General features: G+C 42.9%; 1 protein-coding gene across 1 annotated transcript in view; it reads left to right on the top strand.

Annotated features, from left to right (window-relative positions):
* The window catches only part of fra (neogenin protein frazzled), a 518,157-nt gene that overhangs the window by 482,100 nt on the left and 22,693 nt on the right, over positions 1-13,364 (top strand). Inside the window, exons 23-24 of the mRNA XM_080267716.1 lie at positions 2,302-2,391; positions 12,265-12,360. Coding sequence (XP_080123842.1) covers positions 2,302-2,391; positions 12,265-12,360 — 186 coding nt within the window. The remainder of the gene's footprint in view (positions 1-2,301; positions 2,392-12,264; positions 12,361-13,364) is intronic.

The raw sequence follows: 13,364 nt of genomic DNA, 5'->3' as shown, positions 1-13,364 counted from the left end.
GAAGCAGACGAGACCAACCACTTTCCAGAGTCTTGACAGAGACTTCCTTCCATGCACTGGCCCAGTTGTAGATGGCAGACTTGACGTTGTAGCGGTGAAGGTTTTCCAGAGTCCGCTGGCCTTGCATGTCCCGTCCCTCCCTGCGCTTGTTCTTGTCCTCAAGAACAACCATCACCTCGTCCAGGAACTTCCTATGGTACAGCCTCTTCATTGCCATGATCACTCCTTGGTCCATTGTTTGGATGAGAGTAGTCATATTAGGTGGCAGAAACATCCAGCTAATGCGGCCATTCTCATCTACCAACTCTTTGTCAGACGGATGCGCAGGTGCATTGTCCAGGAGGAGTGCCTTTACCTGGTCATGACAGATTCCCAGTGTGTCCGTCTGGTAATGGATGAACTCCTTGATGAAGTGCTGGTGAAACCAGTCTCTGAAGATCTTGGCTGTGAACCAAGCCCTCACAGAATGGCACCACACAACAGGAAGGACATCCATCACCCTACGAAGACACCGAGGCTGATTTGTACGGCCAACAATAACGGGCTTGAGTCAGTGCATGCCATTAGCATTGGCACAACACAAAGCAGATATCCGTTGCTTAGACAGCTTGCGGCCAGGTACATGCTTCTTTGTCTCCTCGGCCAGAGCGTTCATTGGCAGCGAGTGATAGAATAAACCTGTTTCATCAGCGTTGTAGATTTGAACAAATGTGAGGCCCTCCCTGTCGATCAAGCCCTTCACCTTCTGCCGAAACTCCTCTACTCCATCCTTGTTGGCCTCCAGAGCTTCACCATGGGCTTTACGATTGGTAAGTCCATGCCGTAACCTGAAAGCAAAGAGCCAACCCTCAGATGCTTTGAAGTCTGGGGCATTGTGGAGCCTTGTGAACTTTTCAGCAGCAGACTTCAGCTCCGTACCTTGCACCAACACACCAACAGCATGTTGACAATACCAAAACAGCATGGAGCGGTCAATTTCTGCAAACCTGGGAGGGTACATAACCTTCCCCTCCACGTTGCATTTGGTCTTCGATGCGAAGTCAGCCATTTACTGGGTAAGTTTGTCGTGGGATTTCTTGATATCAAACAATGTAGAGCGTGCCAGGCTGAATTCACGGAGGATGCGTGATGTCCACCTTGTCCAGTATCTCCCTCTTCTTCTCCAGAGTCAGAACCACTCGTTTCCTCTTCTCGGGTGGCAGGGCCATCATCACACACACAAAGAAGAGGCAGGAGAGGAACAGCAGAGCTTGCAGGAAGTAGGACACCACCATGTGGTAGGCCATGTCGACGAGTGTGCACTCACGATGAAGGATGGACGGGAAATGGGAAGGATGCAGGGGCGCTCTAGCGGATGTCGGTGGAACTATGCGCCAAAACACAGCTGGTCCACGCCGCACGCCAGGTTCAAATTACGGGGGGAAAAAAGGCTGGATTTTTATTTATTTTTATTTTTTTGCGTTTTTGGGGCAATTTGGGGGTTACGAATTCCTGGGCCGAAAATGTCCATAAATTGGGGTGTCCAGGAATTGGGCATCTGGATATTATGGGGATTACTGTAATTGTATAATATACTTAGTATAAGAAATGTACAATGAATTCAACTTGCACATTTGGTAAATGATGCATTGTTTATGATGTGTAGTTGGTTAATGCATTTGTTGTATGAATATGTTGAACCATTGCAGGCAATAAGTAGCTTTCAAATGTTCCACATTGAGCTACATTATGTGGACTGGAAGTGGAGCTTGGAGCCTTAGTCCTTTTAATTGTGCTCCTGCACTTTGGTGGTGGTGTCTCCCTCTCAGGTCTCTGCTATGGTGCCATTAGACTGGTACTTTATAATTTTACAGTATTTTAAAGCTTTGATAGAGTATTGCTTTAACTTTCTCACAGTTTAATACAATACAGTAATTCCTTAAAACCTGAACTGCATAAAGTAATCCTATGATTCAAGTATCTCTAAACTTTACAAATAGTGAAATCCACATTAAGGAACCTAAGACTATTCTGGGTGGTACTGAAGGCTCTGTAGTATCTCTTCCTTTGCAGTTTATTTATCATATTACATTTTTTTATGCTTACTGTATTCTTGTAATATCTATGTACTGGATTTTTTGTCAGTAAAATACAAGTTGAGATTGAGTTGAAATGTGCAGAATGAACCACTAAGGAAGAGTGTTAAAAAATTTCCAAAATCCACTTAGAATACAACCATTAGTAGGGGATAAGTTTGTGCAGACACCACAACCTGCCCTGCTTGTGTAGATAATGTTGCGTGCGCCTGCCCCCGCCCTACAGGCCCAGAGTACGAACCTGATGATAAGAACACCACTTACACTTCCACCTCCACCCTCGACCGCCGCACCCCTTACCAGTCCACCTACCTGCGTAAGTTGCCCTTTCCACCTCTGTGAGTCACTCAGGGAACATTACTTACTAGACTATCTTATTTCCCTGTATCTTCCTATCTTTTCTTGTCTCTTCCAGTCTCTCCCCATCTCGGTTCTCCTCTACCTCCTTCACCTTGTATCATCACACCCCCCTTACCAGTCAGCCTATTTGGATAAGTTTCCCTCTCCTTCTCTGCTACCAGTCACTCAAAGAACATTATTTATTGATTTCTCATCCTTGTCATCTCGCCCTGTTTTTTCTTGTCTCTCCATGTTTCTGTCTATCTACTCCCTTCACCCTCAGTTGTTGCACTCTTTCTGTCTGCCTTCGTATGTAAACTTTCCTGCATTCTCTGGCAGTCATTCAGGAAACATTATGTCTGTCTCCATGACTCTTACCTTGTCTATCCTTGTCTCTGTTCTCCTCTGCCAAGTCCATCCCCAGTTGTTGCATTCTTTATGAGTTCAGCTACCTGTGTAAACTCTCCTGCCCTCCTCTGACAGTCAGTCAAGGAACATTACTTATTGGTCTCTCTCCCATCCATGTCTCTCCTTGTCTCTGTTCTCTGCCACCTCCACCCTGAAATGATGCATGCCTTATCAGTCGGCTTACATGCATAAATTTCCCTTTCTCTTCTAGCAGTCATTCATGCTCTCCAGGGAATTTTACTTGCTGTCTCTCTCCTTGTCTCTGGTTCATGTAATGCTCTTCAGACTACTGTTCTTTCTGACCTTCATTCCTTTTCTCTCTTTGCTCTCATTCTAATGGCTGTGTCTTTCCCATGCTCATTTGTTAGTACATCTCTCCAGGGAACATTCCATTTTTCCCACATGTATGTATTGCCTTTCTATGTGTCCCTGATTTGTTGAACTCCTTGAATCTGGATAACAACCCTTTCAGTTTATTCTTACTGCTACCAGTTAATTGTAATAATTTTAGGGAAGCCTCTTGTATACATGGAGTTTATTCAGGTGAGATTCTAACTCTTCCATTTTAAGAGTCTCCCTAAGCTGAACAAAGACATCTAAATAGAGAGGAAGAATAAAATTTGAGTTATTGGATTGAAGGGGTTTATGTTTTCCAGCCTGTTTACACCTTCCTCCAGGCTCTCCATTTCCCTTGATGCCTATAATTCCTATGACTTTCTATTGAACCTTATTTAACCCTTTCAGCCAGATGTCATATTTTAAATTCTATTTATTCTACCACACAGTTATTTCATCCAGTTTAGGAGAGAGTTTTAGAGCAAGAGGGGGAACATATAGCCTTCATTGATCTAGTCACTGAAGGGGATCTCCCTTTAACGGGAACTAGGAAGAGATAACAAAAATAGAATTCATAATCATATAATTGGACTGAAAAAGTTAATTTTTCAAACTTCCTCTTGAACCACATGAGAAGGCTATTCCCACCTTCCAAACTCCATTCTTAATCTCCACTTGGGACTTGCCCTTTTATCCTCTACTGTGTCAAGATAATGGTGAAGTGTGTTATCAAGGAGTACAATACTGTTTTTGGATGTTTAAAGGAGAATTGATGTCCTTAGCATTATTTTCTGTATATATACAGTAAACTTATGTATATTTTTAGAAACAGTATTTTATAACAGTGCTTCTGGTATTTTGGAAAGGCCTCTGGTTTTCTTTTGAACAACTGAAATCCATAATCTTACTGTGCTATTTCATTGTATCTTGGCCAAGATTTGCATCTTGTAGCAGCTTATTTCATGTAGCTCAGTGGCAGGAAAAGACAGTACCATGGCTCTACCCAGTATTCAGGATGGAAAGATAGCAGTTTTAGGCCAGTCAGAGTGAAAAGAGTATAGTAATGTTTATAAATTGACTGAAAGTGTACAGGTTTCTTTTCATTTTGTTTATAAAGGCTCCAACATGCTTGCATGCATTGACCATTGTCACCTAATGGTGACACTCCATGCTGCTCGACCTCTGGCATCCTCCCTATTCAGTCCCTTATCCCTAAGGTCACTCTTTATGAGCTCATCCCAGGTCTTTTTCAGTCTCCCTCTCACAACCCTGCCCCCAACATTAACATTTCTCACTGTCTCCACACAGTTGTCATTCCCCATCCTCTCCACATGCCTAAACCATCTCAATCTACCTATCCTCATCACAACACCAATACACTCCAGTCCTATCCTTCCTCTAAGCTCATCCATCATAAACTTAGCCCCCCTCCCAGACCTCCCATTCAAGGATGCACTGCACACAAATCTAATCATTGTCATTTCTGTACTTTTGAGCCAGTGAATATCCTCTTCCTTTACTGCTTAGGTACCACTACCATACAGCATTATGCCCCTGGCACATGTCACATACAAAGACCCTATAGCACAGAGGGAGCACCCTCTCATTATCAGGAGAGGCAACAGTTCCCGGAGCTTCTTCCAACCACTTCCCGCTCTAGCCACAGAGCTAGCTCCAGCCCCACCTCCAGCACATAACATTCCAGGTAACAAAACTCTTCCACACACTCAAGTGACTCACCAGCAAGATCAATCCTTTCACACCTGACAGTCTCCGCATGCCCTCCCCAACACACCGCACACATGGCATCAGCATTATCTCACAGTCCACCTCTAATACCACTGCATCTCTTATACACTCACCTGTCACAAGCACTACAGAAGATGAAATTACTTCCCACACCCTTGTGGGAAACCACACATGGCCACTCACCCTCTTCTTTGACAGTACTGCCATTAACCATAGATACCATCAACTTTGTTTTGTCTGCATTTACTCTCAAGCCATTGTGCCCCATACCGTCTCTCCACTTTCAAAGTCTTTCCTCTGTCTCCCTTTCACTCTCTGCAATCAGCACCAAATCATAGGCATACAACATCCCTCATGGGAGTCCATTTCTGAAGTCACGTGAGAGGGCTTCAAGCACCATGATGAACAACAAGGGCTCAAGACTGACCTCTGATGCATACTAACATTCACAGAAAACTTAAAACTCAAATCTCTATTCGTTCCAACCTTAGTGCATGCACCCACATACATAACCATAACCATTCTAACCAGCCACTCTTCAATCCCAAGCTTTCTCATTGCCCACTTCACCACTTCCCTAGAAACTCTGTCAGAGATCTTCTCCAAATCAACAAAAACAAAGTACAGATCCCTTTTCTTAAGTTAAAATGAGGAAAACCTGGGGAATTGATGGAGTGTGTGGTGAAATGCTGAAGCATGGGGGAGAGATAGTAGTAGCAAGGATATGAAAGACATGCAGATTGGCCTGGGAGAAAGGTAGAGTCCCAGAGGATTGGAAGTCTGGTGTAATTATTCCCCCGTGCAAAGGAAAAGGGGAGAAAGAAGTATGTGGTAATCATAGGGGCATTTATCTTCTTAGTGTAATAGGAAAAGTATATGGTAGGATACTTATAGACAGAGTTAGGGAAATAACAGAGGAATTAGTTGGTGAAGAAAGGGAGGTTTTAGGAAGGGATGAGGTTGTGCAGATCAGATATTCACCTGCAGGTCATTTATGGAAAAGTTTCTCGAGAAGGGAAAGAAGTTGTATATGGCCTTCGTGGATTTGGAGCAAGCATATGACAGGGAGGATAGACGAGGAATGTGGAAGATATTAAGAATATATGGAGTAAATGGGAAATTTCTTAATGCCATGAAGAGTATGTATGAGGGTGCTAAGGCTGCATTGCGTGTGGATGGTGACTTGCGTGAATTTTTCTATTTGACTGTTGGATTCAAACAGGGATGTGTCATGTCTCCATAGTTGTTCAATCTGTATATGGATGAGTAATAAGAGATACAAGGTAGGGCAGTGGAAGTTGGAGCAGCTTTAGTGAGAGAGGGCAATGTTTGGAAGCTCCCTGTACTGTTGTTTGCAGATGATACTGTATTGTTAAGTGAAGACAGTGAGGAACTGCAAGGTGTGGTGAATGAGTTTGGAAGAGTGTGTAAGAAACAGAATCTAAAGGTGAATGCAGGGAAGAGTAAAGTTTTGGTCTTCGAGATAAATAAAGTCACGGGATGTACATTGAGGTTGGATGATGAGGAAATGGAAAATGTGAGTACATTTAAGTACTTGGGTTGTGTGATGAGGAGAGTGAGTTGCTTGAAAGGGTACAGCAAAATAGAAAAGTGGCTGGTTCATTGAAAGCAGTGAAGAAACAGGGAAGTGAGCATGGAAGTAAAAAGTCGCTGCACTACGGTATTTTGATACCAACTCTAACGTATGGACGTGAAGGTTGGACCTTGTTGAAGGGACACAAGTCAAGAGCTAGAACAGTTAAAATAAGTTATTTGAAAGAGCATGTCAAGTTACATGGAGAGACAGACTGACAAATGAGAAAGTGAAGGAGCATGAGGGTGTGGATGTGGATGTGATAGAAAGCATGAGGAGAAATACATTGCGATGGTTTGGCCATATGGAGAGGATGGAGAATAAGAGACTGACAGGGAGAGTGTATGTTAGTGAAATGGAGGAGGGGTGAGGGAGGGGGAAGCCAAGGATGTGATGGAGGGATGGAGTGGAGAGGTATTTGAGAGAGAGGAGTGTGAGCTCGGATTAGGGCTGGATGACATGGAGGTGATTTGTTTGTGGCCACCCCTTATAGGATTAAGATGTCTGACAAAAGATAGATTTCCTTAAACAGCACACCCATACCACCATAGCCATCTGCCCTTCCTTGCCAGAATATCTTACACCGGCAGTCCCTCCTGGCAGTCATTCTTGCTGATCCTCCCCTATTTCTAACCTCCTGTACACATCCAACATCCACCCATCTCCTGCTCATTACCTCAACCACTTTCCTGGCTCTTCCCATCCGACAACCCACATTCCAAGATGCCACTCTGATCCACTTAGGTAATTAAGTGTCATCAGGTATGGACATTTCCCCCCCCCCCCCTCTAGAGCTGTTGTATTTGCTTGTGCCATTACTGCTGATAATGGTATTATTTATATTTTTTAGTACAGCAGGGAAGGAAGGTTGTTGGCACACTGAAAGCAGTGATGAGAAATAGGGAGATGAGTATGGAAGTTAAGAAGTCACTGCATGATGGTATTGTGATCCCTACCCTGACGTATGGAAGCGAGGCGTGGACCTTGCAAGAGGGGAACAAGTCAAGAGTGAGAGCAGTGGAAATGAGTTACTTGAGAGGAGCATGTGGAGTGACATGGAGGGACAGGTTGACGAATGAAGAAGTGAAGGAACGTTGTGGGGTAGATGTGGATGTGGTTGAAAAGATTAGGAGAAATACACTGAGGTGGTTTGGACATGTGGAGAGGATGGAGAATGAAAGACTGACTAAGAGGGTGTATGTAGGTGAGGTGGAGGGAGGGAGAGGGAGGGGTAGACCGAGGATGAGGTGGAGGGATGGAGTTGAGAGGTATATGAGGGAGGGGGGGGTGAGTTGGGGGGAGGGGAGTCAAATGGTGGGTGACAGAGTGACTTGGAGGCGTTTTGTCTGCGGCCACCCTTTGCGGGATTAGGGCGTCGGGCTATAGATAGATAGATAGATAGATAGTTCATTATATACTTTGGTAAATGCACAGTTGATTTTTTATTATTTTTAACATTGCAGTAGACACTGGTATGATATTAACATTGCAGTAGACACTGGTATGATAGTGATTTATTTTCTCTCTAAAAATGCAAGAAAAAAAATGCCTTAACTGAAGAACAAGATTCCTGAATTTTCTCTGACAAATTATTGTTCATTTTGCTCGTAGTTTCATGATTTGTTTAAGTTCTTTTGTAACTAAGAATGCTATTAATTTTCAAGTAACTTAACCATTACTCAGACCTTTGATCCCCCTGTCAGTTTTGTCATCTTACCTCTTTACCTATTTTTACCAAATACAATAGGGAATATCTTATTATTTTTAACATTACAGTAGACATTGGTATCATTAAGTGTTTTTTCTCTCTCTCTAATAATGCCAGAAAAATTGTCTTTACTGAAAAGCAAGATTCATAAACTTTCTGTGACAGCTTATTGTTCATGTTGCTTGTTGTTTCATTACTTGTTTAAGTTCTTTTGTAGCTAAAGAATGCTATTAATTTTCTGGTAACTTAACCATTACACAGACCTTTTATCCCCCTGTCAGTTTTGTCATCTTACATCTTTACCTGTTTTTACCAAATACAGTTGGAAAGAGAGATTAATTTTTGTTGTTGTGGTTTCAGGCTCATTTGAATGTGAACCTGGTGGAGTGTAGGCTTAAGATGCCTTTTACCTGCAGTCCGTCATTCTCCTTTCCATTTGGGGGAAAGGAAGGGAGTTGAGGGACGTTTGTATAACAGAACTTTCTAGTTATATTGCCACCACCATTTGAAGGCATCCCTCTCCAGCCCCTTACCTTTTTTACTGAACACAATAGGAAGTGGGGAGTGATAGAGCCAGTTATCAAAAAGAAATAGTGCTACTGTATAAATGAATGCACATTTAGTGTAATTCATGCATGATAACCTAACATAACTTACATTTGCAGGTTTAATACTCATTTCAGTGCAGTGAGGGTTCACATACATAGTGTCTCATGTAATTATTGAAGTTCTGAGAAAGGCATATACAGTGATCCCTTGTCTATTACACACTTGTTTATAGCAGTTTTCATTATCACTGCTAGATGGAAATATGCACTCCTGCAGTTATTGCAGATTTTTTGGCCAAGAAACTTTGTTATTGTGCATCTGAGCCGGTTTCTGCCAACAACGATGGTGCAAAATCTGTGATTTCTGATGGCTTTGAGAGATTCAGAATCCCTTACCTCAAACCCATTTCAGGTCCTTGTGTGGTACATATTTCTTCCATATTCTGTCATTTTCATCATTTTCTATTTAGCCTAACTTTGCCTATGTATGTTTCTGATACTGGTCGTAACATTATGTATGTATGTATTAAATGGACCTAAATAGTTGTAATAGGGAAAATTTGGGTTTGCAAGTGGGGGGCTCGGTACCAGTTAGGATACATCCCATAGATTTTGTGATTTTGTTGTCATGCAGTTACATTCTTGCACACTAGACATGGTACCAGTTATGCGTGATAACCAAGGGATCACTGTATTGTACAGTCAGTGCCCACATAACGTGGGAATATTGTCCGCGAAAGCTCCTGTTTTATGAGAATTCGTGTTATAGGGCCATATGTTTACATGTTAAACGGTTTCATGGTTCCTAAGCCAGCCCGAAGTTCCAACTTTGGGGCAATTTTCATTATTTTTTTTCCCAGGACATTCACCTACATAATAAAGACTTCATTATATACTAATGCTGGATGATTCCTCACCTTGAATGGAAGAGTTGTAGGCTTCCAAGGAGGAGGTGGAGTGGGGTTCCATGGCCAAAAAAAAGAGCAAAGATCACACAGAGCATGCGTGTAGCTAGAGCGAGGGTAGAGGGTAGGCTCAACTGGGGCAGGAATGCTCGGTGGACCATGATGACACCCTGAGCAGACACGTGACAGCAATACGTCATAGGCTGATGCAATCCGCTTTCTGTCTATCACTTGCCACATTCTGTAAATTTATACCTCAAGCCATGTTCCGTCTGTCATTAGCTGTATACTATGACTTTGAAACATAAATTGGGGCCTCCTGCCACATTGTCCATCATCACCGCATAGTCAGGTCCTGTAAAAAATGAGTAGCTTCCTCTGACTGCATTAAATCTATTTTTTCTGCATTCTAACGTTTTGGGGACTCAAAATGGCACCTCCTGTGTTATGAGAGGTTCACGCACTATGGTCGCACATTATGTGAGCACTGACTGTGTAGTATTATCTGCACTGGGTGCAAGTGATGTACAGCTGGAAAATTTTTTTTGCATACCAATTTTATGGTAATTACTGTAATGTATGTTGCTTTTTGGAATCAAGAGGCACTAGTGTTGAGCAGTTTTTTGGGTTAATTTCTGTATAGTTATCTTGAATTTATGCTAAGCACTGTATACAGCATGTACTGTATTGACTCATAGGCATTTTTGTTTGTGTACCTTTCCCAGTTTTATATATTTTTTTCCTCTCCCCAGTGGCATAGTCACATCTCCACAAATAGAAGGGGAGGGGACTACAGTGGGGTCTAGTTCAGTTGGGGGTGGAGACATACTGCCAACTGTGTAATGTATTAACACAGTTTCAAATAAAAACTATGCTAACAGCTTTAACCCCTAAATACCACAATTTGATCTGGCTTGTCTGCCACTGGAGGAGCAAATCAGGGGGTGTTTTTTGACTTTCACCAAGGGGAAAATCAATATGTTCTGGCTAAAGAGGAAGAATTTACACACCTGACAGCACAATTGGTACCCCCCTAGGCCTAATGGCTACTGCACAATTGAGGGTCAAAAAATATAAATAAATAAATAAAATGGTTACCCCCAAAAATTTTAGAAAGCCTCCATAGTTTTGATAACGAACTGTTTCTATTACTGAAATACATCATTGCAATATCATATGTCACACCAAGCCCGAGAACAGGTGTTTTAGGGTGTGGGGAGATTACTTGCTTTTGGGGAGATAAAGTACCCTGTGGGGAGAAGGTTTGTAGTTATGGAGGTTGGATAAAACCATCTTTTCTCATCAAAGTAGAGCACTTTAATTTGTTCTTGGCCAACTACTATGAAAACAGATGTGTATGTACATATGGGGAGACAAAATTTGATCGGGGAGAAGGCCCACAACGAGTACATTGAACCTTGGGAGATCATTTACTGTAACAACCAGTTTGGCTAGTTGAAACAAACAAAATCTATGTGATTTAGCATATCAACCATGCAAGCAGGTGTGTTTGCAGGTGTGGGGAGATAATTCACGTATGGGAAGTAACAGATGTATCGAGGTGGAGGGATGGTGGTGGGGGGATGGGGCTGGGTGGTGATGGGGGGATGGGGCTGGGTGGTGGTGGGGGGACTGGGGCTCAGATGCCTGTGATTGCATGTATAGAATAGTATATAGAGAAGCATTTATTATGTTCAGGTACGAAAAGGCACAGGAAAGAAAACAAAATCATCAAAGCAATACATGTAAAGCACATGTACATGTGTTGGGGGTGGGGGGAGTGGGGGAAGGGAGGCGTGGGGGGGGGAGAGCAAGCCAAGCTGCATGCTCGCTATCACACAATGGTTTATGGGGGGTAGGAGGGTAATATGGGGCCAAAAGGGAAGCAGGGGGTAGGGTAGGTAGGGGTATACAAGGTAGGGGGAGGAAGGTGGGGGGGGCTGGAGGGGGATGGAATGGGCCTCGTGGTTGGGGGAGGGGTAAACTTTGACTAACAACGTCCTATTGGGGCGTACAGAGGGGTGGGAGGGTCTTCAGAGAGGGTTATTACATGACAGATGACGAAACATTCAGTCAGTGGGTGGGCCAAGAAGGGGGGGGTGACCCCCCTTGCCCCCAGAGTGGCCGGATCACCCAACCCGAGGCTGGAGGGGTTAGTTTTCATTGGCTTGAAGGGATATATGTCATAATCAGGGTGGAGCAATATGCAGGGAGTTTTTTACAAGGCGCGCTATATTGATGTGATTCGGCTGAGAGGGCTAAAGTGGTCAACACATATATTGACGTGCTTTGGTATTTAGGGGTTAAAGATGCCTACCACAGTAATGGCTGAAACTGCAAATAATTTTCTAAGTGTTAACATTAATGTTACAGTGTAATATCAAATGAGACGGGTCACTGGGGGATCAAGGGTCTAACTAGAGGAGCCTAGACTGCCCACACTCCCCTGTACCTGTAACTGTGCCACTGACTGTACCACTGTGTGCATATCCTCCCCAATTTTTTTTTTTTTTTTTTTTTTTTTTTTTCTCCCCCATTCTGCTGCTGTATTTGTACCCTCCCCAACATTTTCCTGTTTTTTATTCCCATTGTACCACTGTAGGTGACCAACTGAGTGAGGATGAGACGGATAAACTTTTGAACCGTCGTTCTTTCAAACCCAAACCTCTCCTAATGTCCATGGACATTTGTCAAGACAGTAAGTAATGCCCTTTTCTCTGGTGCTTGAAGTCAATTTATTAACCCACTCAGTCAGATTCATGTCATATCTTTATTTTCACTCTAGTTCATTCCAAATTAGAATTATACTCAGCTGCATACTCACACCCATCCACATCTACCCCAGCTCCCTCATTAACTCCATCACCTGTAACTGTAATTCTGATTTGGAATTAATTATAGTTACAGGTGATAGAGTTTGAGTGTGAGAGTCTGGGGAAGTGTTATAGAATGCAAGTCATGGCTGAATGTCTTTTTTATTTGGAATGGATTTAATCTTTAGAGATTTGTTTTTAACAGCTTAGGGAGAGAACTCGTATTGTGAATGCGTTAATGGAGACTGTTTCTAACTCTGTCTCTGCAAGTGGCATCTCAAAAAAGACATCCATGGATGAATGGGTTGATAATACTGCTGTATTGTGTACCTGACTTTATCCTTTCTCTTTTTATGTTCATGCATGTTGTAGAAGATTATAGTAATGCATTGTGATTGCTGCACTGTGTAGATACTGTAGATGATTTTTGTATCTTTAAACCCATGGTTCTGCATTACGTCCTTCTTAGTTGATTTTTGCTGCTAGTAGATAATTTTATTCACCTTAAAATAGACTTCTCAAATTAGAGAATTAGATACAGCCTTAACCCGCGCCGTCCCGGCGACGTGAATTAACGCGGCAACATTGCAAGGTCCCTAATTTGCACAATTTTCAATTTTCGCGAGTGATTTCGCGAGTGATTTTTGGCACGTATACACAGGACACCTTCCTCTACTCCTCTACAAGATGCCAAGCAGGAACAATGCCTTACACTGCATAACCTCTCCCCCCCCCCCCTGCATGCCATTGTCTCGGAAATTCACCAGTTACCAGTGACCTGGCCAATAAAGACATTCAGGGCCAGAGTGATTCCCCAATCGATGACAGTGTGGAGGACAATGTTTACATAGCAGTAGAGGAAGAAATGATGATCAGGTAATGTGGGAAA

This window comes from Coenobita brevimanus, chromosome 25 (assembly GCF_032717465.1).
Source record: "Coenobita brevimanus isolate Jiangsu-jjx chromosome 25, ASM3271746v2, whole genome shotgun sequence".
NCBI lineage: Eukaryota > Metazoa > Arthropoda > Malacostraca > Decapoda > Coenobitidae > Coenobita > Coenobita brevimanus.
The sequence above is the reverse complement of the archived record's forward strand: the minus strand, read 5'-3'. Positions and strand labels throughout refer to the sequence as shown.